This window comes from Eschscholzia californica, unplaced genomic scaffold (genome assembly GCF_041429995.1).
Source record: "Eschscholzia californica isolate CP2 unplaced genomic scaffold, dmEscCali1.0.p SCAF_1, whole genome shotgun sequence".
Taxonomy (NCBI): Eukaryota; Viridiplantae; Streptophyta; class Magnoliopsida; order Ranunculales; family Papaveraceae; genus Eschscholzia; species Eschscholzia californica.
In genome coordinates this window covers 30,281,342-30,309,239 of record NW_028238198.1, presented here as the reverse complement: position 1 = coordinate 30,309,239, position 27,898 = coordinate 30,281,342, and the positions used below count along the sequence as shown (strand labels likewise).

The 27,898-nt window shown below is 36.0% G+C and overlaps 1 protein-coding gene, 1 non-coding gene and 1 pseudogene across 5 annotated transcripts; 2 read left to right on the top strand and 1 right to left on the bottom strand.

Moving 5' to 3' along the window:
• The first annotated feature begins 6,938 nt into the window (after positions 1 to 6,938).
• On the top strand, positions 6,939 to 26,007 carry LOC147565935 (uncharacterized). Of its 3 annotated transcripts, none has more exons than XM_086652390.1 (8): positions 6,939 to 8,026; positions 8,375 to 8,462; positions 8,591 to 8,683; positions 8,757 to 9,467; positions 9,973 to 10,327; positions 10,546 to 10,627; positions 10,838 to 11,090; positions 12,171 to 12,463. In XM_086652390.1, exons 1-7 carry the CDS (start codon positions 7,829 to 7,831, stop codon positions 11,042 to 11,044), a joined length of 1,734 nt encoding a protein of 577 aa, XP_086508516.1. In that variant the 5' UTR covers positions 6,939 to 7,828; the 3' UTR covers positions 11,045 to 11,090; positions 12,171 to 12,463. The 3 variants fall into 3 exon arrangements, 2 of the variants coding, with proteins under 2 accessions (XP_086508516.1, XP_086508517.1); XR_015230321.1 differs by having other exon boundaries at positions 7,621 to 8,026; positions 10,838 to 11,534; positions 11,995 to 12,463; XM_086652391.1 differs by lacking the exons at positions 10,838 to 11,090; positions 12,171 to 12,463 and adding an exon at positions 25,805 to 26,007 and having other exon boundaries at positions 7,621 to 8,026.
• LOC147565937 (triacylglycerol lipase OBL1-like) lies at positions 12,558 to 20,340 on the bottom strand (annotated as a pseudogene). Its single transcript, XR_015230322.1, has 5 exons — positions 19,572 to 20,340; positions 14,459 to 14,663; positions 14,243 to 14,276; positions 13,284 to 13,897; positions 12,558 to 13,031 (listed from the first exon to the last, which is right to left on the bottom strand). The product of XR_015230322.1 is annotated as a triacylglycerol lipase OBL1-like (transcript).
• TRNAR-UCU (transfer RNA arginine (anticodon UCU)) lies at positions 24,074 to 24,146 on the top strand. Its single transcript has one exon. It is a non-coding gene; the product is annotated as a tRNA-Arg (tRNA).
• Positions 26,008 to 27,898: the final 1,891 nt, after the last annotated feature.

Here is a 27,898-nt window from a genome sequence, read left to right as displayed (position 1 = left end):
GCGGTTTTAATGACACAACAATCAGGTGGTGTAAGAGAGGAAATCGGTCTTGTCAGGTTGTCTGCATGACTAAATTTCTCGGGCCAGTCTCGATCGGGAACCAAAATCTTGTATCCATTCAATCACTCGGTCCCGTCCTATCAAAATTAAAAATTCCTTTGAGCATTACTCATCTGTGACAGGCTGAAGGGACATGCGTGTTAGTTATCACGCAAGTCTATGTTGACTACTTAAGCAATTGAAGCTCCAGTAAAAAGGTTAAGGTAGTTATTTTTTTATTAGATACTTACTGATATAAGATTACAAATCATACAACATTAGAAAAGTTGCAGAATTCTATCAGAAAAAATATTTATCAATAGATGGTTCACATAGAGAAACTCAACAAGTTAATGATAAAAAGACGAAGAAACGCCATTCATGACCTTCTTTTTATCGTCCAAAGAGAAAGATGAAGTTACAGTCTCACAGTTGTTAAGATTGATACTCAATATAATTTACAATGAAATAAGCCTCTAGAAGACTAGCAAGAGAAAAGTTACAGAGACGAGAGGAAGGAGAAGAGGTTAATGCCTAGTAAAATGCTCAGAGAGAGATAGAGAAAAACATTATTAAAATAAGCAGTGTTCGTGTTAATGATATATAAGGAGCTAAGAAACTTCTGAAAGCGGTGTGAAGAAACCTAGGATTTTATGGTCCAGCTGATATGAGAATATTCTAAATGCCCCTTATATTGAGCCACGGATCATACCCTAAAAGTAAGGGTCACATCTAACGGGTAGAGGTATCGGTCATCTCATCGGTCTTCGACCACTTGAGTTAAACGAGACGTTTATCCGGTAAAGACCATATGATCACTTTCCGCCCATAACAATCTCTCTGGCATATCGGGTATGCTTATGACGAGTATAAGGTATCTGCGGTCCACTTTGGACTCGGGCGGACTCAAGCGAACACCGGGACTTCGGGCAGTTTTCCTATCTTTTGTTGAATGAATGACAACTTCTTTTTTTCCTGTTGAGAATGACTCTCTAAAACTTCTATCCAGAACTCATTAGGTCTAAATAAGTTTATTCAATTACTTCTTGGTTGGTTGCCCCACATGGTGTGTTTTTCAATTTTGTATGAATTCTCTTTGGTTTGTAATTATGTGAAAGTCGCAGGCTTGCAGAAGATGCAGGAAATTTACATATTAAAAATTGATAGCGAGCGGCAACACTTATTCAGCGTTCCCACTGAGGTAGTTTCACTCAGGCAGCACATGATTCCCGAATTTAGGGTTTAGCATATGAGATTTAAATTCTACTCAAGATCCATTGTATTTATTAATAAAATAATGTATTTATTTTTTTCTTTTATATATATTTGATAATGAGTTGAAAGGGGGTTGAAGGCCGGTAAAAAGTTTGTTGATGATTTTCATATTTTTTTTGGATATATATTACAATAGTCCTTTTTTTTTGAAATAGAATGCTATATATACACTAAATTAAAATGTTCTTACAGTACTTTTTAATAAGAAAATAAGGCACTTGCTTCCATATCTTTTTTTTTTCTTTCTTCTCGCCCACTTCGCCAATAAATCTGCTTGAGAGTTCAGCGTTCTTTTTGTATATTGGAAGGAAATACCCTCAAAGCTTCTCATCATATCTCTAATATTCTGGATATGAATCTTTGATTGCCACTTTATCGAATGCTTCCGATCTTTGATGTGCTTTATGAGGTTATAGCTGTCACTTTCAATGATAATGTGCTTGTATTCTCTTTGTATTGCCCATTCCATACCTTTCCAAATAGCTATAGCTTCGCTCTCTTCACTGTTTCTAGCTCTAGTGCAAGCGGCCGCAGCTCCAATGAACGCTGCTTTGTAATCGTGAAAAATTAACCCCGTGCCTATGATAGCATCAATCGTCTTGAAAGAGGCATCAACATTTATTTTAAAGTACGGTTCTATTGGGGGGGACCATTTTTTAGTATCTTTGTTTTTTTCCGTGATAATTTCATTACTATTGTCCGGGAAATTTTGTATAGCGTTGATAGTGTTAAGTGTCTCGGTTTTGGTTCCTTGAAAACAGCTATTGCATCTTGTTTTCCATATAATCCACATAATAGTAGCAAAATGTGTTCTTTTTGGATTGTTGCATCTATGAGTAGAATTTTTCCACGAGAAAATCCAATCTTTAATCGATTCTATATTTCCTGAAATGATATTAAAATGGAACCAAATATTTCTGGCAACCGGACAATGAAGAAGAGCGTGCTTCATTGTCTCTATATCATTGCATATGTGGCAGTTCATATTATTTCTTATGTATTTTCCTATTCTGCCTTTGACCGGTAGCGCCCTGTTGCATATTTTCCATAGAAAAATCTTGATTCTGGGGATAACGGGGAGACCCCAAAGAAATTTCCAGTTAGTTTGATCGGGATTCGGATCAAGGTTTTCTCTTCTCAGATGATTGTATAACGATTTGACCGTGAAATTTTCAGATTCTATTAAAGCCCATTTCAGTTCATCTTTACCTTCCTGGCTGATTGGAATTGCTTTTATCAAGTTTTGGGTATTTTCATCAAAGATGTCTCGTAGGAGATTTTTATTCCATTTGTTATTTTCAATAAGTTGAGATACATTTGTAAGATTTGAGTTGTGTTGATTTGTAATTGGGAGGTTTGTATGTGGGATCCATATATCATTCCAAATATTTATATTCTCACCATTTTTTACTTCCCATATGCTCAGGCTGTTTATTTGGTTCAACGATTTGCACAAATTCTTCCAAATCCATGAGTGGTGTTTCTTAACTAGTCCTGGATTCTCTAAATTATGATAGTATTTTGCTTTCAGGAATTTTACCCATGCTGCTTCCGGATTAGTCTTTACTCTCCAGGCTTGTTTGCTTAACATAGCTATGTTATCAATATCGGGACTATGAATACCCAAACCTCCCATATCTTTTGGGAGGCAGATCGACTTCCAAGATTTGGTACATATTCCTTTTGACTTACCCCACCAGAAAGACTTTTGAAGAGTCATAATGCGTTTGCTTATGCCCTTTGGATTTGCATTTCCATGTAATCGAAACTAAGACTTCTGTATTGCAGAGGAGACACACTTGTTGCCTTTATAATTCTTTCTTGAAAAACATGTTATTATAATCTAATTTACATTAAGAATGACCCCACAAGACACCACATCATTGTTTGGCATTGATACATCAGAAAAATACAACACTAAAGTACAACATCAGAATTAGATGAACTCTTACACTACAATATAATTGACGTTTGGATCTTCAAAGACCATAGAATGTCTTTTAATGGTCATCTAACTACTGCATAAACATTGATAATGTTTTCGTTCAATATTTGGTCGAGGTAAAATACATAATCTTGGATCATGCTTTTGATTTGACCACAAAATTTCAAGTTAGCAAGCGAAATTATCTTCATATAAAAGTTTCTTATATATTACTATTAAAATTATAACACATTGCTAATACAAAATAACAGTACAAAATCAGAAATAGTTGTGGCCACGGCAAAATGAATACTAATGAATTCACTTCATAAGTAGAATCTCTAAAGTTCAACAAAAAAAAAGTAGAATCTCTATCTATACAAGGGTATAGGGAACTGTAAAGTTTTTTTTTTGTTGAAATAGGGAACTGTAAAGTTGACAAAACCAAAGCAAGAAATAAATATTCCGACCATATATTTTTTTTGTTAAGGTGTGAAATATTATTAAGTAATAAGAGTGTCATTACAATACAACTTCAAAATAAAGAACGGTATTCTGCTCCAGGATTCCGATTTATGCTTCTTACGCGCCCTTTTAGCCAGCTTATCCGCCGCAGCATTATATTTCCTGCAAGTGAAATTGAAAGAGACCCTATCTAACTGGCGTTTGATTTCATTAATTCTCTTTATGTGGGTGCATGATTGCCATTGAACTTTATGTTTACTGTTCTTGATGTTCTGGATGATATTGATATTATCACTTTCAATGATGATGTGTTTATAATTATGTTCAACCGCCCATACCAGGCCATTAAGAATTGCTATAGCCTCACCTTCTTCGCTAGTTCTGCTCCTCGCAAGGGAGGTGTGAGCTTCTATGAATTTAGAGTCGGAGTCATGGATAATCAGACTGGTACCTGTACTTTCATGGACATTCAAGAAAGATGCATCTACATTAATTTTTAACCAACCTCGCTTAGGTGGGGTCCATTTAGTTTTCACTGGTCCGTTTTTTGTGATATTCGTGTGGTCATTTCTGGGGAAGTTTTGTATCATATTAATAATGTGGGTTAGATTATTAATCTCGTGTTGGAAACAATGGTCACATCTAATTTTCCAAATAATCCAAAGGATCGTAGCTAACTGATTCTGGATATTCCGGTCGTTAAGGGGGGTAGTATTTTCCCATGAAAAAATCCATTCCGTCACATTAAAGATATTTTCTGAGATGGTGTTGAAATAGAACCAAATATTTTTGGCTAAAGGACAGTGTAAGAGTGCATGTTCAATAGTTTCTATTTCCGCATAGTTGGGACAGTTTAGATTGCCATCTATAAATTTGTCTATTCTTTTTCTAACTGGAAGGGTTTTTGTGCATATTTTCCATATAAAGGTTTGGATTCTAGGGATAGTCGGCAACTTCCAGATGAACTTCCAATTTGGGTTGAGAAGAGGGGGGGAATGCATACTGGTGGTCAAGTATCTATACATAGAGTTGACCGTAAATCTACCTGATTTATTGAGTGTCCATTTCCTCTCATCTTCCCCTTCTACATCTATGGGTATGGCTTTAATTAAGTTTTGTGTTTGGTTGTCAAAGATTCTGGACAGAACCTCCTCGTTCCATTTATTATTATGAATGAGCTGTGCTACTTTCGTTATGTCAGATTCGTTATTATGATTCAGGGGGGTATTAATCTCCGGAATCCAACTATCTCTCCATATATTAATATTTTTACCATTGTGAACCTCCCAAGTCAGAAAGTCATCTATCAGATACATGTGCTTCCTAATGGTATTCCAAGTCCAAGAGTGGTAGGGTTTGACGGGGCCCGGAGTATCAGTAAATGGAAAATACTTATCTTTTAAGAACCGCACCCACAGAGCCTTAGGCTCCGCTTTAACCCTCCAAGCTAGTTTACTTAACATAGCTTTGTTATCAAGCTCTGGAAGATGTATACCCAGCCCTCCAAGAGCTTTGGGGAGGCAAATGGACGACCAAGCTTTCGTGCAAATGCCTCTGGACTTACCCCACCAGAATGACTTTTGTAAAGTCATAATGCTTTTGCTTACACCTTTAGGTATGGCGAAGCATTGCATTTGGTATCGGGGTACAGCAGCAACTATTGTTGCAGCAACAATAGTGCGCCCAGCTTGAGAGAGGAAAGAGTGGTTCCAACTCTCAAGTTTATTCTGAATCTGAAGAAGAATATCCTTAAACGCATTAGTTTTATTAGCACCTATGAAGAGCTGCGCCCCCAGATATTTCTCAGATGTTGATGCATTCCGAACTTTTAACAAGCGCATAATGATTCGCTTGAATTTTGGGTGAGAGTTTTTCGAGTAGAAGATGTTAGACTTCTTATAGTTTATCATCTGACCTGAGGACTCACAAAAGATCTGAAGTATGGACTTGAGGATGTGGATGTTGTCGATGGAGTTTCGGCCAAAGATGATGCAGTCATCCGCAAACAAGAGGTGCTTGATAGCTAGGTCTGGGTGATTAGAGGGGAATCCTATGAAGGATTCCGAGTCTCTATCTGCTATTAACATTCTGCTTAAGCCTTCCATTGCCAAAGTAAAAAGGAAAGGCGAGAGAGGATCTCCTTGTCTAATGCCTCTGGACGGATGAGATGTTGGTCCCGGGCGACCATTAATAAGGACCGCCATAGATGAAGTAGAAAGGCAGCTGTCGATCATCTTAATCCAATGTTCTGAATACCCTAATTTTCTCATTATGCTCGTAATAAAATTCCATTCGATCCTATCAAAGGCTTTAGACATGTCAAGCTTCAACCCGAAGTATCCTGTTGGACCTTTCATTTTTTTCATCGAATGGATGATCTCCTGACCTATGATTATGTTGTTCGAAATTTGCCTACCCGGGATATAAGCCGCTTGAAACGGAGAAATGATATCTTTGAGGGTGTCCTTGAACCTATCCGCTAGGATTTTAGTTATGCTCGAGGAGTATTTTCATATTACAATATTTTACTTAAAAGTTTCAAGGCAAAAAATCATATAATATACGATACCTTTTATTGGCATATGGACATGAGAGTATCCAGCAAACATAAAAATAGCTTTTCCAATCACGTGCTTGATGCGTCCAAAACCAAATAAACAAGTAGAAATATAGAATAATTTTACATTAGACCAATACATGATGTCTATTATTGTCACCAATAATAATACGTTATAACTTACTCTACAAGAGAATAAACACTTGTGGTGTGTCGAAAACAATCACAGAATACGTCACCGAAACAACGGTAATCTTTTATGATGGGTTCTGAAGGCTATATTGTTGAAAGTATTTGACATAGGATTAGAGAGGAAGTGTGGTGTTCGTTATTTATTATTACAAAGTGAGATAGAAGGTGGAGGGGCGTTTGCTTTAGTCATGAATTACCTGCTAATTGCCTCAGTCATCAGATTATTATGGCTACATTTTTACTAAATGTCATTCGTGGATCCTAATATCACAAAACACTTTTTATATTGTGGCTTCTCATTTTACTAAGGTAACTAGTATATAGACAATTAAATATCTTATGTGGACAATAATTTATGTTGACAAATGAAAAAATTAGAAATCTTGTATGGACGATAATTTTTAGAGGATATTACTCTAATATATTAAAGTAATACGCTCCAAAAATTAGAATTTTATTTTAAGTCATCATTTTGTTTCTTTTCACAAACTTCAGACACCTTCTTCTTCATCTTCTTCATCACCAACAACGAAATTTGAAGAGAGAAAAATAGGAAACTTTGGTTCATTGCTAGAAACCCTCCAAAAATCTTAGGTTTCTTGTTTTTTTTTGTTGAAATAATCTTAGGTTTCTTGTTGTTAATAAGGACTTCATTTCTGGTCTGATTCCTAAATCCCTTTTAGAAAATCCAAATCTTCAAACTGTAGGTTTAAGTTATAATCAATTAAATGATTCGATTCAATCAATTCCAAGTCTTCCATCACCATCAAGTTTAATTCTTTATCATAATGATCTCGATATTTGAAGAATATTTTGATATTGATTTCAAATATGGTGATGCGCGGGCGGACTTTGCACCTCTTATTTATGCGGAATAAATTTTGTCGGCCCAAATCCCAAATTACACCAATACTGTAGCGCGTTATAAACAAATTTTATAGTAGCACGTTTAAAACTGCAAATCCAAGTGCAGAACCACACAATGTCACTAGAAAATTCGAAGGGTCGAAACATGACTCTCCAATCCTCTCCAGTTGATAATGGAAAATGTTACTTTGTCAATATAGCTCCAAAAACCCGATCTGAACTTCGGTCAAATCTGGTCGTCAACGTCGGATCTGGTCGTCTAGGTCGGATGAATTCTTGGTTTGAGTTAAAATTGGAAGGAGGGGATATTATCGTCCGAAACAACTTAACTGGATGCGGAGAAATCACGTTAGTTTCTTGACCTTTTTAAGCACGCGCAGAGAGAAAAACAATTTCCCTCTCAAAGACCCGAAACTCAAGCAGATGTTTCAGGCCGCTCTTGCAACAAAAAAGAATCAACCTCCGAAATTTTCTCTCTCTTTCTTCTATCTTTTGAGAAGTAATTGAGAATGGTGGGAAAAGGGTTTTACCATCAGAAGAAAAAACCCTCTAAATTGATATTCAGACATCGTGATGACAGTCCTGATTCTGTGATTTTCGCTCTTGACTCCAACAACTTAAGTCATTTATCATCTACTTCTGGTAGTGTTGATCGATCCTCATTTGCTTCTGATGTTCATGATCAAGATCTTTCTCAACTCTCCAAGGTAATAATACATCAACTTCTTCAAGAAAATCTATTTAAAAGAAAGATTTATAAATCAGTCTCATTCTTTAAGCTGAATTTCTTCTTCTTCTTCAGTAGTCGATTCATCTTCTCGATCTTGCCTGTGATTGTCGTTCTTCTCTCACTACTTTCTCTCTCTAAAGCTTCTTTCTTTCAGTGATTTATTGAGTTATATCTTGTACTGAGTTCAAATAAGGATTTATTAGAAAACGCGGTTTTTTTTTTGAAAACGACAGAAAGGAACTTGATAACTAGATAGTAAAGTGAGGTTTGAATTTGTGTCTCATTTAATACAGAAAATGACTTAAAATCCTTTGATTTGATCCAGCATTTGGCAGGAAGTGATTTACAAGACTATTCAACCGGTCTAAATCTAAATCCGACCAGATCTAACCACAGTCTTCCTGCAAAAAAAGGTACTCCTACAAAAAAATAGGGTTAATTTAGTGTAGATAGGAAAAAAGGTGAAAAGATTCTTTAGATTTTCCTTTACTTCAGTGCTAGCTAACTGGTTCTCTCTTCAATCAATTATTTGGTGATACAGAAGAAGAAAAAGAAGAAGAGGAAGGAGAAGAAGAGGAAGGAGAAGATCTTAATCAATATCCAGCAAATAACTACATCTCTCAAGCTGGCAGAGGTAGAAAAGCAATAATACTAAGCTCCTGATTTCTTTCTTTGATACCCTTAGCTTATTTTCTGTTTGTTTACAGAATTTAGGAATCAACTGGTCACGTCTGAAGCTGGGCAGGCAGCGAAACAACCTGATAGGCGAAATCCGGTTTCGTTAGATCTAAACTACCCAGGAAGCAATGGGACTAGCCCTTCCCCACGTTTAACTACCATGAAGAAAAATACTGTTTCTTCTCGCAAATCAGGTGCTTTTCCAAGTCCTGGAACGCCGAATTATAGGCCAGGTAATGTAGGGATGCAGAAGGGTTGGTGCTCAGAAAGAGTAGCTTTGCCTAATGGTAATCGAAGAAATGGTGGTGCTGCATTACTTCCTTTACAAAATGGAAGGGCTTTACCATCGAAATGGGAAGATGCAGAGAAATGGATTTTTAGTCCAGTTTCTGGAGACGGAGGTATTCGAACTTCATCACAATTGCCTCAGAGACGTCCGAAAGCGAAAAGTGGACCGCTTGGGCGACCGGGTGTTGCCTACTATTCGATGTACTCACCCGCCATTCCCATGTTTGATGGTCGTAGTGGTGGGAATTTTATGGCACCTTCTCCATTTTCAGCTGGAGTCTTTGTTGATGATTTGTCTGGTCGGGGTCATTTTGATGGTACCCTCAGTAGTGGTGCTGGTGGAGGAGGACAATCCTATCCAGAAAATACAGATCCTTGTATAATGCGTTCGGCTAGTGTGCATGGATGGTCCTCGGAACTTTTAAACAGATCATCATTACCCGATTCACAAGGTACGGATGTTTACATCTAATTAGCCATCTAAGTGAATTCTACCAACACCAATTGAATGTTAGTGTAGTCTCTACTTGAATTTCATGTACTGAAAGCTCGAGCTGAGTAGACATATGACTTGTTGTCTTCTCCTGTTTGTGTTACTGGTGAATCCAAATTGCTTCATTTACCAAATCTTCACTTTGTTAGATAACCAAAGACTGCTCAATTGGAACTTGGAAGACCACCTAACATTCAATAAGATATCATCTAGTTGAATTCAATTGGTTAATGTTATCACAAGCATTTCCATGACTTTCTACCCGAGCCCTTCCCTTTTTACCTTCCATTTCAATGTCATGCACTTATGTCAGATTGTCATCGCTGAAATATGCAAGAGACAAGAGGTTTCATTCTTTAAACACCTTATCTGCGAAGACGCTTAACTTCATGCAGAAAAAGTGCATTTGAGTATTCAAGTATATCATTTTGGTGTTATCTCTAAACTTTGAAACTATCGTGCAGATGGGACTTGTGGTGATAGTAAAGATGCTGCAACCATGGTTTCTCGTGCTGTTTCTAGAAGGGACATGGCAACCCAGATGAGCCCTGAGGGTAGCACATGTTCTTCTCCCGAAGCGGGACCTTCATTTTCTACCTCTCTCCTTCCCATTGTGGAGCAAAATGGTCGCCATTCATCTCATTCAGAAGCCAGGGATGTGCAGATGGATGATCGAGTTATTATGACCAGATGGTCGAAGAAACATGGAACAAAACGGCCAGAATTTGATTTGGCAAATGTTGAGGACTGGAAAAATAAAGCAGCTGAATCTCGGGCATCTGCTTGGGAGGCTGCAGAAACTACAAAATCCACATCGATGTATGGATGCTTTCTTATATAATGCACTCCTTTATAATGTTTTCGCCAAAAAAATAGCTTTACGAATCCAAACTTGCTGCGCCAATAAATTATTGAAATAGTTAATGATACCTAGAAGAATTCATTTCGAAGATGATTGGAATTGAGTTGTAAAGGAAAAAACTGAGGAAGAAAAGTATTCTCATATTCTGTTTATCATGTTCTTACCATTTTTACAGGTCTAAGAGTGAGGAAGCAAAAATCACTGCATGGGAGAATTTGCAGAAAGCGAAAGCTGAGGCAGCAATCCGTAAATTAGAGGTTCTATTCCACACTAGAGTTATTTATTATTTTAAATTTCAAGAGAATATGATCGAGAATAGATGGTTTCGATACCTATAAATTCTCTAGACTTAATGTAGTGATTTATATCTCCCAATGTTAAGATATATACTTAGACTATAAGGCAGATTATATAGCTCTCTGCTGGTTATGCCTTTTGTTTATCACTAATTAAAAAAAAATTTTTAGATGAAGCTGGAGAAGAAGAGATCATCTTCGATGGACAAGATCATGAACAAACTAAAATCAGCCCAAAAGAAAGCTCAAAAGATGCGGAATTCCGTTTCAGACCACCAGGCTCACGAAGTTATTGAGACTACTGATAAGATCACGTCTTTCCGTAAACGTGGACAAATTGGTTCCCTAAGTGGTTGCTTTAGACGCCCTTCCATCTAGTGCCCCAGTCTTTCCCCCATTCCATCTCTCTCATCGTGAATACCAGGTAACTTCCCGTCATTTAATATAAATTTGTACCGAGTAACAGTTAGCAATTCACCTTGACATGTTTGTTTTGATCAAACTTTACAGTTTCTTATTGTTTAGAACAATCAATTACCCATTACACAAGCCAAAATGCCCAAGGATGTTATTTTTCACACTTTTTCTTGTAAAAGTCTTTGAATGTAGGAAAGGGTCAGACAAGGCCCTAGTGCCAAAAGCCTAAACAAGGACCTAGTCTTGAGATTTCCGTTGGTCCATGTGGGACTATTCTCACATGCCCCCTTACTGCGACAATCTTTGAGATTATCACGTGTCCTTTTGTTGGGTGATGTGGAATTGTGGATCATGCGCCACAATTCGGCTTATCACAAGTAGGCCCAAGGTACCGTGTTAAGTTTGTCAACATCAAACTCAAAACCAATTGACAATCAGTTTAAAGGTCCTAGCAGGGGCGGAACTATGTGGAGACCAGGCTGGGCAGCTGCCCGGCCTGGTCTCCACATATTTGAGTCAAGCTAACAATGAGACAGTATTGTACTATAGCTCTGGTGGGAAGTCTGAATGCATTCCAAATGATAGACAGGGGTTCAAATCCCATTGCCAGCATCATTGTTTCTTTTTCATTTTCATTTTGGTTTGAAGTGTCATTTTACTAGAGACCATTGCTACACAAGATAATGTTTTCACTTGGGTACACTTTTGGCTTCGTAATTTTTTCTTCTTGTACAAAGATCTTAGATTATTAAGATAGATGTAAAAAATCATGATACTAATGGATGTTCTTAAAAAATTGTCTTATGTTGTATCTAGTAAGGCGTTACACAATATACGTAGAACTTTACTCTATAGAGACTTTAGGCTTGCCCTCTCTAGTATGGAATCCTGGTTCCGCCCCTGGGTCCTAGATATTATATTTTCAGTCTTGAGATTTCTGTTGGTCCATGTGGACTATTCTCCCTCTATCTATCGACTAAATGTTATTTAGGATCGTCTAGTCCCGAACTCCTAGTTCAATTCATTCTTTGTTATTATACACATTAATATGCTTGTATATTTTTCTAATAAGATTTATCGTACACAGGCGAATCAGGTCCAGAGGTCTATAAACATATTCATCTTGGCATAAAACTGCTCAACAACGCTCAGAATTTACCATTGATTCACTTTGTAGCAGCAGCCAACAGCACGTGCTAGCATTTTTACTCGAGAAGAAATTTCGATACAAAATGAAGAATATGAAGCATGTCATTCCGATTTATCTTGTAGTGGCTAACGAGTTCAACTAATGTACGTATTAATGAGTGTAATTATTATTGTGTACGTCTCTTGTATTCACCGTATTAATATCAATTCTGTTCCGAGACTTCGACTTCATATGGTTTTATCTTTTATTTCTGTTAAAAACCACCATGGACCTAGGAAGGGTACTTTATTGGTGAGGGAAGAAATAAAACCACAACTGAAAAGGGAATACGGGTTTTATTAACTTCATATAACTCAAATACCAACAATAGAATAGATGAAATGCAGAATACACACTATACAATACTAGACCTAAACATGACTTCCATTAGCAAGGAATTAAGTAGTCACTTCCGATGAGCAAACAAATTCTTCAAAACCGAAACACGTAAAAGAAAATGTAGATATCTTACTGAGATTTAAGACCTTCATGAGTTTGGTCTTGAAGAAGGAATGGTGCATGAAGTGGAGATCCCAATCTGGTGAGATTAACATAATCTTGAGGACCATGAGCTGATAGTCCTGGAATTACTAACCCAATTGCCCTATACAATCTCAAAAACCATCCTTCAGAATAATCAGGCCCCTTCACATATCCTATAAAGAAGCTCCTAATAAACAACTCCCAGGCAGCATTTAAAGACATGGGTATCACTCTAAACAAGTTAAAGTAATTCTTGTTTGGTTCTTCTGCCACAACCTGTTTCAAACAAAATGAAACTTGTTAGCCATTCAATCTTACAGAGAGAGGAAAAATGCTAGAGAAGAAGAAAAATTAGACGCGGGACTGAAATCTTATGTGGTTTGATGTGATTCGTGCTTCCGATGATTCTAATTCCACTAAACCACGAATCACATCAAGCCACATAAGATTTCTGTCCGGAGTCTGCCTAATTTTTCTTGTATCCAGCCATTAGTCGAGAGAGAGAGAGAGGGAGACAGAGAGACTAACCTTCCCACTGTAAAGACTATCAAAGTAAATGCAGGTACCGAAGTGCTTGAACAAGAGAGTTTTATCATCATAAGGCAACCTAGGAACAATATCATTGCAATAAACAAATCTAAAATACTTAATACCATGAGTTCTAAACTCTCCTTTCATGAATTCTCCAAGTTTTTCATCTCCAACTCTTGGTTGCCCAAATGTATAAACTCCTTCTATTCTCTTCAACATCCATTCTTCTTCGTGTAACGCCAGTATTACCGGAAATATTACCGCCAATGCCCCTCCCAAACTATGTCCTGTCAGTACGAGTTTCGCTTTTTCGTTTTTCTTCAGTACTTCTCTTAACTTTTCTCTTATTGCATAATAAGCATATAACTTTTGTTGGGTATCCTCATTAATCTCCTTAGACCATCCTTGACCTTTATGAAGACCTAAAGCTTTCAGGAAACCACCATGGATCTTACCAAGTCTAGGAAAAGTATACCAAGAGATATCTACATCTGTGATCCAATCTCCTGCAACAAAAGGCGTTGTTCCTCTAAATGCTACCACTATTAAATCTGGGTCTGTCATTTTATCTTGGAACATAAAGGCTTGAGTTGATTGTCTTCCTTCATAATCTGCAAAAAAGAACAGGTAATTACGTACAAAAAAAAGTGGTGTGTTTTTTTTTCTCATGGCCTAAATCTGACCAGTTTAAGTCTGATTCAGCTGAATCGAGGTCCTTAATCCTAACAAGTCCTAATCAAGGGCACAATAGTCATTTCTAGCGATGGACTTACTATTCAGACGTGTCAGACAAAAATAGACACCTTAGAATTTGATGCCTAGTCAATTTAAATCTGGAGTAAGATTTCAAATCTTAGTTAGAGACGAAACAAGCGCTAGTACCTAAATTTTATTTCTCAATATATTAAGTATTATGTAGGCTAAAGTCAATTTCATTAACTTTTTAGGTTTATTACCATTCCAGCAATTATAGAACCCCAGAAACTTCATCTGCATAAAATAATAAGAATTCGTCAGCTACCAATAGACATAACATAAACCCTAAATTATATAATCTATCGATAATATATTCAATAATTTGTCAGCTACCAATAGACATAACATAAACCCTAAATTATATAATCTATCGATAATATATTCAATAATTTGTGAACATATATATATATATATACCTTCCAGTTATCTTCGACTGTTGTTTGACTGTTGTTTGAATGTAAGCTTCATTCTCATAAGAAATTTTAGCAGCCATTACTAAAAGAGCTGAATTGTACCTTACATTTCCAAATTTGATGTTCTTGTCTAATTCAATTCTTGGGTCTAATTGTCCGATACTCGATTTAAACGTTGCTGAATTTCTATCAAGCATTACCAGCTTTCCTGTCGTCACAGATATCATGATATTAATTTGTTCTGAAATTCTAAAGTTAAAACCTTCTGAAAAGCAACAGTCTGTAGATTACTATTTGCGACGGTTTACATGTTACTATTCGCGACGGTTTCACTACCATACAGTTTGTTGCAAAATCTATCCCTATGATAATTATTTGCTCCTAGAACTTTGAAAATTATTTGGGATACTCTTCAAAGATATATCTCTATGAAATATAGTTTTTAATTATTAGTGTATTAGCCATTTTTATAATTAAATTATGCAGTAATTTTCCAAGAAAATGGGCTGAAAAAAATAAATATATATCAATATTTAAACTAAGATGTGAACTGGTTGTAGTGTACGCTTTTTTTTGTCAAGTGACTTTGATCCTATCACAGTGGAAAATCTTTTAAACTATTCTAGAAACAAAATCAATCTAAAGTCGATCCAGAATAATAAAACGACCCACCTCAATAATTACTTGTAATATATATAATTGTAGAAACACATGAGAGTCGATGTTTATAAGTCAAACGAATGCATTTCTTTTTTATTTAAATGCTCGGAGAACATGCATGTATCAAAGAAAAGAAAAAAAATGCTTGAGAATACTAGGGTTAGGCCTGTATCTCCCATCTTTACCTCAAATGTCAAAATATTGTCTCTTAATCTATCATGGGGTCAAAAAAGTCTTGTTTTCTAATAATTCTGATGCAGGAGCATCCGGGTCGGGCCCGCGTGTCCGCGCGCCCATGGCCTAGTCGGCCATTCTAGTAGTTTAGGAAGAGTCCTAGTTTAGAAGGATTCATAATGAATCCAGGTTTAGGAAGTTTCATTATTTCAGTATTTCTATTATTTAGGAAAGTTCAGTTTGAGCCTATCTAGGAAAGCCTGATATCCTATAAAAGGATGTCCAGTCTATCTTTATATTTTCATGTTGAAGAGAAAACCCCTTTGAAGTTTAATAAAGTTTTAGTATTTCGAGTTATTTCATCTTTATTTTATCGTTCTTTGTTTAGTTTTATCGTCTTCTTTAATTCCGCTGCGTTCTACATCATGTGGTATTCAGAGCCACCAAAGTTTTGGGTGAATGATTCTAGAAATTTTTTCCAGACAATTTAAATCAGTATCAATCATATTCTATTCCTCAAGAAGATTATAATCAATCAGATTATACTCATGAAGGAATAACGAATCGGTGCTTATGCGCATCATGTTTGTACGCGAATAGAGATTCGTACAATTATCATTGGAATCAGGGAGAAACCGTACGAGAAACCCCCATCACAACCTCCACCTTCTTCCTATCCGACAACAACACCACCACCACCTCCATACCCTAATTATACACCACTGCCGTATTCACCACCGTGTTCAACACCTATAATAACAACTTCACCACCACCACAACCGTCTCCTTCTTTTCCAGAAACGCTTTAATTGAACTATTATACACCACAACCGTCTCCTTGGCAATACCAACCGTCACCACAACCACCAGTGTGTTATACACCTTCACCTCCATCTTATTACTATTCTACGTCATATTCACCATCACCTCCATCTCTTTCCTATTCACTACCACAAACACCACAACCATTTCTCCATCAACATCATATTGATGCACTTCAGTTGGATCCAAGTAATCCAAATGGTTTACTTCCATACTCGATGAACCTCTCATCTCAATACTTGGATAATGATGATTGCATGCTTCAATCTAGTCAATCTCTGGCTGGATTGGAGAAGCCCCTTATTTTCGTCAACCATGAAGAAATAATAAAAGAAGAAAAGAAAATAAAAAGTAGTCGAAAGTGTTCTGAAAGCTCTCTTATTGATGAATTGGAAGTTGAAGAAGATGGGTTAAGTACCCTAATTCTAGATGAATTACAGAAGCCACCGTTTCCTAATTCACAGTCTTCTACTTTGGATGTGATTAATGATTCGATTGTTACGACTACTAGGTCTGACAATAAGAACCGAGATGCTAGTGTCTTAACTAAAGAAGATGATTCCGATGATATTAGTGAAGAAATTCCCGACGAAAACAATAATCTTTCACTATCGGAGAAAGAAAAAGAAATTTGTGTTGAGATCATTGTTAATGATCAAGGAAACATAACTACTCAATCTTCTGTTGCTTTCACTGATTCCGAACGTTTGATAGAAGATGCTTCCAAGAAGCAAGTCGCCATGAACCCCATTAACACTGTTTTCGATGCCAAACGAGTGATTGGACGAAAACTCTTTGATCCCACTGTTCAAGCTGATATTAAGCATTGGTCATTCAAGATTGTTGCTGGTCATGGAGATAAACCCATGATTTCTGTGAACTATAAAAGTGAAGATTTTGATAATAGAATCGTTTATCACTTTGTTCAAGAATTCAAGAGAAAGAACATAGAAAATATAAGTGGAAATCCTAGAGCTTTGAGAAGATTGAGAACTTCTTGTGAAGGCAGAACTCCTTCGTCTACTGCTCACACAATAATTGAAATTGATCCTCTGTTTGAAGGTATTGACTTTTACTTCACCATTACTTGTGTTAAATTTGAAGAACTTAATATGAATTTATTTATGAGGTTTATGGAGCCAATTGAGAATTGTTTGAGAGATGCTCAATTTTCCAAGATATATATGAAGAATCTGGACCAGGATATAACAAAAGAATTTCTTAAGAACATGTTCTCTGAGTTCGGAAAAATTGCTAACCTGGTTATTATAAAGGATGATTATGGGAATTCAAAGGGTTTTGGATTTGTTAACTTCGAGAACCCGGATAATGCAAAACAGGCAATGGAGGAAAAGAAGAAGGATGAAAAAGGTGACATTGAAGAAGTAGATGATGGGAAAGAAACTGATTCTAAGAAAAAGATGAAAGTGAAAGAGGTCAGCCATGAATGGGAACTAATCAACAAGCAGGAACCAATTTGGCTTCGAAAACCAGAACAAGTCGCCAAGGACGCATATATTTCTTTCTTCAAGCGTCTAACTCATGATTGGGAAGAACAACTTGAAGTCAAGCACATCTCTGTTGAAGGACAACTTGAGTCCAAAGAAATTCTCTTTGTACCGAAGAAAGCTCCTTTCGATCTCTTCGATACGAGGAAGAAGATGAACAATATCAAGTTATATGAAAATAAACGAGAAAAACCCCGAAGAGTCTACATCATGGACAACTGTGACGAACTCATTCCTGAACCTGTAGGGTTTGTGAAGGGTGTTGTTGATTCAGATGATCTCACACTCAACATCTCGAGGGAAATACTTCTGCAGAACAAGATTCTCAACGTAATTGGGAAGAATCTTGTCAACATTTGTAATGTATTAACTCGGGAATATCATAAGTTGACTTATTATGATAGAATTTTCTTCCATAAACTTCATGAAGATGAACGTGGGAAGGAAGATTTTGAGTGTCATTTCAACACTATACGTTTCAACTTTATTGAAGTTGGTTACGTTTATACATTGGCTCTTGATGACGAGTTTTTTTTCAGATGGCGAGATGGATGTTCTTCATTCACTGAAGTTAATTTTGCGAGAATCATTGTCATATGAGATTGAGTACGAGGTTGGCGATTTCTTTATCGAATTACTAGATGACGGTAGATGAAGAAATTTGTTGGATTTTTATTCACTACTATTGATTTTGCGAGAGTCTTCGCATCATAGGTTTCGGATTCTAGTCGGTGATTTGGTTCATTTTGTCTTCTTCGAATTTTCGGCAACTTTCGTGAAAAATGGGAATTAAGGATCGGTATGGAGAAATTTATCGTATGCGGTTGCGTCAACTTGTTTTCTTCATCGAATCGGCTCGGGACGAACCTTCTGGGGAAAGGGGTGCTGATGCAGGAGCATCCGGGCCGGGCCCGCGTGTCCGCGCGCCCATGGCCTAGTCGGCCATTCTAGTAGTTTAGGAAGAGTCCTAGTTTAGAAGGATTCATAATGAATCCAGGTTTAGGAAGTTTCATTATTTCAGTATTTCTATTATTTAGGAAAGTGCAGTTTGAGTCTATCTAGGAAAGTCTAATATCCTATAAAAGGATGTCCAGTCTATCTTTATATTTTCATGTTGAAGAGAAAACCCCTTTGAAGTTTAATAAAATTTTAGTATTTTGAGTTATTTCATCTTTATTTTATCGTTCTTTGTTTAGTTTTATCGTCTTCTTTAATTCCGCTGCGTTCTACATCAAATACCAAGCTTCAGACATTATCATTATTTTCGTGCGTTTCACATTCGTCACTATTACATATTTAAGCTTTTTAGCAAGGAAATGAGAAATTATCTCTTGAACTTATAGGTTATGTACAATAATTAATTGAAGAAGTTAAACAAAATTATTAACACTGTTTAATTTAATATACTGTATATATAAATTTAGCCAAAAAGCATTATTATATTATATATAATTTACATTTAAGTTACACCATCACTTAATAATAGAATTCGTAGTAGTTTTAGTAAACAGATTAATTTACACAATTGCACCTAAATAGATAGTGCTAGATACAACCCAATTATGAAAGAAATGGTAGTGTATAAAACATGAGTAGCTTACAAGCATGGTTTGGGTCTATTTGACATAGATGCGAACCCTAGCCCGAGTCGCTCATTTCGCTTGTAAACTAGCACAAAGACCGTTGGATCACGGGTCGGGTCAAATAGATCATTTTATAATGCATGGATATTTAAAAGGACAGGAAAAATGCTACAGAAAATAGGTAGACTGTGGGCGGAAACCTAAAGCCAAATTTAGACATCATCTGTGCTTCTAATAAATTTGTTTTACTGAACCGCGAATCATGGGAGGCAACATATAATTTCTGTGTAGTTGTCTGCCAAGTTTTTCTTGTTATGTAGCGTTACTCCAAAACTAGTGTAGCAAATAATTGATGATAAAAAAACGTACCTTGTAAGAGATCAAAGAAAAGCTTAAAGAAATTGGAGCCTGAAATATTGAGGAAAGCATCCAACAAAAGTCCAATCCAAAACAATGGTTTTGTCAAATGTAGAAGTAGTTTTTGTGCAAGAATTGATATCACTAAAACCCATCTTCTTCTAACTCCTACTACCTGCAACCCTTGTGTGGATTCAATATAATTGTTTGGTTCAACCTCACATGAACACAGTAACTTCAACAGATCAAAGAAACTTCCTTCTTCTGGTTTCAAAAGTAGATAGTCATCACAAAATCCATCTTCCCCACCATGATCACCTCCATTCATTGCCATTGCACTCTAAAACCTAAGATATCTCTGGACTCTAGAGAGAGAAAATGATCTCTAGAGAGAGTGGTAGGAAGATGGGCTGGTATGAAAAATAAGAGTGGGAAACCCCTTTATATAAGAGTTAAGTTGAAATGATGCTTAAGGCTACTTCGCTTAATTAATCAAAACAAAAACACCGATAGTCTGCTCGACCGTCTGCCTGACACTGGGCCGCCACGAGCTGAAGTGGGCGAGCATAAACGAGAGAAACTTTATCGATGCTTTCTCTCTCTAAATCATGTCTGTTCACCACAGTTCGTCCACCTATCATCAGGCTGAGGATTGGGCTGAGTATTATTTTTCTTTGAGAAATTTAGTTATACCCCCTCACCACTAATGTCTAATTACCGATACCCTCTTTTTTAATTGGATATTAGTGAAACCCCTTATTTAGAGTTAAGAGTACATAAATATCCTTATTCTTATTGCATTTTCTATCTTTTTTTCTTCGATCTCTCACGATGTTATGCTTTGCCGACGTATCTTCATTTTTCATACTAATTTTTTCTTTCATCTATCTTTTTCTACTTTAACAACAACATTTATCAAAAATTCGAAATTAATAAATCACAACAATTGAAAATTTAAAAGTCGTAAAATACTAAGAAAATTTCTTTACTTTTCAATTGTTCTTTGTTGTACGTTAAAATTGATGTTTCCAAGTGTAACTAATTCGAAGATAACCTCTTGATATCGGTTGTTCTTTCTATTAATTATAACTCGTATACATTCAAATAATACAAATGCAAAATGAAATTATGAATTGAACAAAAAATTAGAAAGTTAGAAGAGAAATTATTAATTGAACTTACAAATTAGATAGAAAAATTGATGGAAAGACCGAAGTTAGAGTGTTATGTCAGCTATGGAGTTACAAATTCGATGGAAAAATTCACGGGAAGACTAAATCACGGGAAGACTAAAGTTAGAGTGTTGTGTCGGTCGTCGTAATGACATGAGAGGGGGGGGAATATATATATATATATATATATATATATATATATATATATAATAAGTGTAGGCGGAGGGGGACCCATAAAATTTTCTTTATGGAGGCACTTTTAGTTAGAACGAAAATCGTCCAAAATTTTTAATATGATGTGAAAGCGAGTAATATCTGTACATTATCGTTACATTCGAATCCAATTCAACCACTATTGTCTTGTGAGTTATTTTGACTGAAATCAATATAAGTAATCTTTTACATATTCGAATTATATATAAAGAAGTTAAGGAACGAGGGTGGACAAACTCATTTTACAAAATAGTCAGAAAATAACACATATATGTATAAGAAAATTAAATATAAAGAAGGCATAAGAATGATATAAAGAAAAATATCTCTAACAATGTTAATGGGAGTCACTGAATTTACAATGAAAAAAACTAAAAAAGTAAATTGATCTGTAAATAGGGGGTCAAAATGAAAAACTATAGGGCTAAAAGCACAGCTAATTACAAACTAGGGGGCGTATCGAAATTTACTCATTAGAAAATTAAGAAGAAAAAGGTAAGGCCAGGGGAGTACCGACAAGCTAACTATTCTTTGATGATAGAAAACTGGAGTGTTCACTATATAATACATATCATCTCTATTAGGAATCAGGCCTTAGTCCTAAACCATGGGACCGAGGGGCCACGTGCCCCCACAGGTCCCTACGTGTGTCCGCCCTTGAGTGTAAGGCTATTTTCGTACTTTTAAGTGAAAAAATGGGAGATTCACTAATATCTAATCCTATATATTAAAACACTTCAGTCGGTTATGTGAGGTATAAGTCTTGTCGTTCATTTTATTGCGATTTTGATAAAGATCACATCCGACTACTGGTATAAAATCCTATTCGTGTAAATTAAATCAAGGATATTAGTGTAAATCGAGCAAAATTAGTTAGGATATCCCTACAATAACTACTACCCACGTATTTCTCTTCCGACTCACAATTTTACAACTTATTTATGAGTTGGTTAATATCCCTTCCCTATTTATTCTCTCTTATCTTCTTTATTTTCTATTCCAATTATATTTATTACTAATCGTTCTCTGTTTTTTCATCTCTAGAGGATTCTTCTTATTTATTACTGATTGTTCTATGTTTTTTCATCTCTAGAAGATTCTTCTTAGGAATTTTGATTTAAATATTATCTCCAGCGCTAATCAAGAGGGATTTGTCATGTCCGTAAGACGCGACAGGAATCTAGTTAAAAAATGAGGTATCGCTTATTGGACATTAGTGGTGAGGGAGTTCGTTAAATTTCCCTTTTTCTTTTAACAAATGCTCCATCATGACAATATTGGTTAGTTTTTTTTTTTTGTTAAAGGTCAATATTGGTTAGTTGTTGATAAATAAAGGAAAGAAAGGAAAAGAAAAGAGAAACGTGTCACTTTGTCAATTGAGTTTGATTGATGGTTGGATGGATTCAAATTGATTAATTAAGTAATTTCAAACATGATTAAATTAATTTATTTGTTTAGTAATATAGAGAATCTATGTTTGATCACGATTTGATTAATTAATTATTAGTTTTAAATAATATGAATGGATCTTTCCTAATCTTTTAAAAAGAAGTATTTTAGTGAAATTTTCACCTGGGTAGAAAATGAGATTAAGTATTTCAATGAAGGGTTAGTTAGCACGATTTGGACTCAATTTTTTTTTTTTTTGCTTAATTAACTAATTAGAATCAAATTAGGTTTTAGAGAAATTTCTAATTTTCATTATTTGGTTGCAATTTCATTTCCACCTGAATGTCAACAAATTAATTTAAGAATGTGACAAACAATGTAGTTTCCATATATATATATATATACAAATTTGGGGAGTAGGGTCCCCTAACTATCTATAAGTAGTAAAAACCCCAATTTGCTCAACATATTTTGCTGATCTCTTACTATTTCTGTAAGGTTTATCTATGTGCTCAAAATGTTAAAGAACACAATAGACAAAGGGGTTTATCTGTGGCCTAATGGATAAGGCGTCTCACTTCTAATTAGGCAATTGTGTGTTCGAGTCCCACCGAATGTGTCTTTAGTTTCTTCTTCTTTTTTCAGTCTTGTATGAGAATTATTGAATTGTGTAGCCGCGAAAATTTGAGGAGCTTGTATTTTGATTTCTGATTCTGGTAACATTTAACTAACAATCGAGAACCTTATATTCCATTTTAACCAAAAGATCTAACCCAGACTATTTTGGAAGCAAAATCAGTCCAATTTATTTTTCCCGAAATAAGAGACCTAGCTATTTTATCACGAAGGATCATCTTTTCTAGTAAATCTTGAAGAATTCAGATTTCGATTATAAAAAAGCTCTTCTCTGTTGCAATAATTCATCGTGTAGAAACCTACTACTTTCTAGTTTCATTTATGGTTCTTGGAGCAATCCATCAAATGGAGCAAATGAATGCCTTCCTCCTTATTCGACATATTTACAATCTCCTTTGCTAACGAGGAAAAATTATTCTAGTGAGTTCACGGAATTCCTATTGGCGTTTTGTGTATTTTCATTGTTTAGGAACTCCAGCGGGAAAATATTGATGTAAAGCTATAAAGAGTGTCTAGCTAACGTCGAAAGAACAAAACATCACATGGTGGTATTTGTTTTTTCATTGTTATAATCAGACTCGTCTACCCCATCTGAATCAAGTGCACTCGTAATCAACCCTAATCAGCCATTCAGACGAGTTAGACAAAACACAGTCTAAAATTGTTTGGAATCAATTCGGATTTGATTATAATTCTGATTTACTCTAATTTTCAGAGGGCTCAAATTCGATCTCTAGAGAAGTGGAAATTCATAATTTATTGAATCAGAGTATATATATAGTAGATGTGGGAATGAATGAGTTCTCAAACCCCGTAAGATCATCTTAAGGGTTTTTAGGACCCAAAATCATTTTTCTCTTTCAGTAAAGAAAAGAGAAATTTCAAAGGCGTTCCCTGATAGTGTTATAGACGCTTTCCTGGACAACTTTGAAATGAAGTTTGTGGGGAAGTTCACGACTTTAGCACTAAGGCATCTTAAAACTTCCCTTAGAAAAAAGGTTAATCTCAGCCACTTATTTTATTTGGGCACCTTGTAAGGTAGGTTGAGGTCCAAAGATATTAGGCAGGTGTTTAAACTATAATAAGAACACATTTAACAGAATTGCACCCGTGGCCTAATGGATAAGGCGTCTGACTTCTAATCAGGCGATTGTGGGTTCGAGTCCCACCGGGTGTGTTTTTAATTTCTTCTTTTCTTTTCCTTGATACCTTGCAACGGTTCGTCAAGTGTGTATGCGACAACTATTATTAAGTTTTGAAGTGTTCTCAATACGAGTCTACAGGTCCAGGGGCCTGGCCAGTCTCTGTCCTTTAAAACGACTCCGTCGTGTGGGGCCACCCAGCCCCAAAATAGTTGTTCCCCAACTTCACTTTTTCTTTTTATTGTTTTAAATTCTTCTTTTAAGTTCTTGTCTAACTTTCGTTTTATAATTTCTTTTTGTTAATCTTTTTAAAGTTCTCCCTCTCCATTAAATTATATTAAAATTTATATTTGGAACTAACAATTTATAATTAAAAATTGAAATCAAAATCTCACACATACATCACGCACGCATATGATTTTGATTGGCAACCCCTCCTTTGAGAACCCGACATTTGAAAAATTTAGGGACTTTAAAAAATCCAAGGGCTCCGTGTACATAAAGCATTGCTTTATTAGTTTTCTTATTCTTCGTTATTATACAGAGACGTTATTAACTTATTATACAGAGACCTTATTATACTGAAAGCGAGCTGAATAGACATATGACTTGTTGTCTTCTCCTGTTTGTGTTACTGGTGAATCCAAATTGCTTCATTTACCAAATCATCACTTTGTTAGATAACCAAAGACTGCTCAATTGGAACTTGGAAGACCACCTAACAATCAATAAGATATCATCTAGTTGAATTCAATTGGTTAATGTTATCACAAGCATTTCCATGACTTTCTACCCGAGCCCTTCCCTTTTTACCTTCCATTTCAATGTCATGCACATGATGCACTTATGTCAGATTGTCATCGCTGAAATATGCAAGAGACGAGAGGTTTCATTCTTTAAACACCTTATCCGCGAAGACGCTTAACTTCATGAAGAAAAAGTGCATTTGAGTATTCAAGTATATCATTTTGGTGTTATCTCTAAACTTTGAAACTATCGCGCAGATGGGACTTGTGGTGATAGTAAAGATGCTGCAACCATGGTTTCCGTGCTGTTTCTAGAAGGGACATGGCAACCCAGATGAGCAGGGCCGGCCCAAGTATATCTGAGGCCCCAAGCGAAATTGAAACTTGGGGCCCCATGCAATGGATATTAGAAAAAAATTAAATAAAATGTAAACAGTGCAAAGGGTAGGAATCGAACCTTGACCTTATATCAAAGATCTAAACTCTTTACCACTAAGCTACGCCTTAAATTATGTATGAAATTGGTTTAAAGCATAATTAGTTTTTCGAAAGGTACACACGAAATTGGAAACATGAGGCCCTTGATTATTTGGGGTCCAAAGCAACCGCTTTGGTGGCTTTGGTCACGGGCCACCCCTGCTTACCATTTTTACAGGTCCAAGAGTGAGGAAGCGAAAATCACGGCATGGGAGAATTTGCAGAAAGCAAAAGCTGAGGCTGCAATTCGTAAATTAGAGGTTCTATTCTGCAATAGATTTATTTGTTATTTTAAATTTCAAGAGAATATGATGGAGAATAGATGGTTTCAATACTTATAAATTATCTAGACTTAATGTAGTGATTTTTATCTCCCAATGTTAAGATATATACTTAGACTATAAGGCAGATTATATACCTCTCTGCTAGTCATGACTTTTGTTTATCACTAATTAAAAAGTTTTTTTTAGATGAAGCTGGAGAAGAAGAGATCATCATCGATGGACAAGATCGTGAACAAACTAAAATCAGCCCAAAAGAAAGCTCAAAAGATGCGGAATTCCGTTTCAGACCACCAGGCTCACGAAGTTATTGAGACTACCGATAAGATCTGTTTTTCCGTAAACGTGGACAAATTGGTTCCCTAAGTGGTTGCTTTAGACGCCCTTCCATCTAGTGCCCCATGTTAAGTTTGTGGCAATCCAACTCAAAATCAATTGGCAATGAGTGGAGAGGACCTAGACCTTATATTTTTGGTTGCTAGATACCCATTGTCTAATGTGGGACTATTCTCACCGCCCTCTTACGTGTAGGGTTCTTTGACCCTAACACGTGTATTTCTTCGGGCGGCGTGGAGCACGTGTGGCTTTTTACCTATCACGTGTGGGCCTAGCTCTGATACCATGTTAGTTTTTGGCCATCCAACTCAAAACCAATTGTCAATGAGTGGAGAAGACCTAGACCTTATATTCTTGGTTTCTAGATACCCATTGTCCAATGTGGGACTATTCTCACACCCCAGTCTTTCCCCCATTCCATCTCTTTCATCGTGAATACCAAGTAACGTCCCGTCATTTAATATAAATTTGTATCGAGTACAGTTAGCAATTCACCTTGACATGTTTGTTTCGATCAAACTTTACAGTTTCTTATTGTTTAGAACAATCAATTACCCATTACACAAGCCAAAATGCCCAAGGATGTTATTTTTCACACTTTTTCTTGTTAAAGTGTTTGAATGTAGGAAAGGGTCAGACAAGGCCCTGGTGCCAAAAGCTTAAAAAAGGACCATCTACCTATTAATCAACTGGAAATGAGTGAAAGGCCCTAGTCTTGAGATTTCCGTCGGTCTATGCAGGACTATTCTCACATGCCCCCTTACTGCGACAATCTTTGAGATTATCCACAATTCGACCTATCACAAGTAGGCCCAACTCTGGTACCGTGTTAAGTTTGTCAACATCCAACTCAAAATCAATTGACAATCAGATTAACGGTCCTAGATATTATTTTTTCAGTCTTGAGATTTCCGTTGGTCCATGTGGGACTATTCTCCCTCTATCTATCGACTAAATGTCATTTAGGATCGTCTAGTCCCGAACTCCTAGTTCAATTCATTCTTTGTTATTATACACATTAATATGCTTGTCTATTTTTCTAATAAGATTTATCGTACACAAGCGAATCAGGTCCAGAGGTCTATAAACATATTCATCTTGGCATAAAACTGCTCAGCAACGCTCAGAATTTACCATTGATTCACTTTGTAGCGGCAGCCAACAGCAAGTGCTAGCATTTTTACTCGATAAGGAATTTCGATACAAAATGAAGAATATGAAGCATGTCATTTGATGGGCCTAAAAGGTTACCCTAAAAGGTCTCCACCCGCAAGTATACCCTGTGTCAAGTAATAACCCGGTAAGACCGGGATCGATCCACGAGATATGAAGGTGATTCAGATATCGAGAGAGTCTAGCCCACATGTCTAGGTGTCACTGACTAACTTAGACTAAAAATAAAAAGATAATGATTTGGGTTTTTGGATAGATTTGAAATAAATAAACAAATAAAAACTAACTGAACTAAAGGTGAGAGAGATTCGGGAGAAGATCGAGTAAGAATCGAGTGACAAGGATACTTCGATCCACAAAATCGATAGTGACTAGTACTAATTATCTATTGGCATGCAAGTTAGTTAACTTCACCCACATTGACAATCATAAGCACAATATGTCAAACCAAGCATAATCGATCAAAAGTTACTAAGTATCGACTATCAAACTAATAACATACTATCAAATGAGTAGACAATGATCAAAGTATGACACTAATAAGCATAATCCGTCAAATTAAGTATAACCGATCAAAAGTTACTAAGCATCGACTATCAAATTAAGTACGGACTATCAAACTATGTGTCAATAAGCAATTACGAACGAGGTTTCTAATTCATAAAATTAGACAAAGTTAATCAAACTAACATTTAATAAACAATGAGTCATTCATCACAAATCGATTCATACTTCACGAGTATCCGAATACAAAAGCTAGCTAGACATGGTGAA

Excerpts from the sequence above, each read along its gene's own strand:
- LOC147565935 (XM_086652390.1), top strand. The coding sequence starts at position 7,829 with ATGGTGGGAAAAGGGTTTTACCATCAGAAGAAAAAACCCTCTAAATTG. Across the intron at positions 8,463-8,590 it reads CAGTCTTCCTGCAAAAAAAG|AAGAAGAAAAAGAAGAAGAG; the intron begins GTACTCCTACAA and ends TTGGTGATACAG. Across the intron at positions 10,628-10,837 it reads CAGCAATCCGTAAATTAGAG|ATGAAGCTGGAGAAGAAGAG; the intron begins GTTCTATTCCAC and ends AAAAATTTTTAG.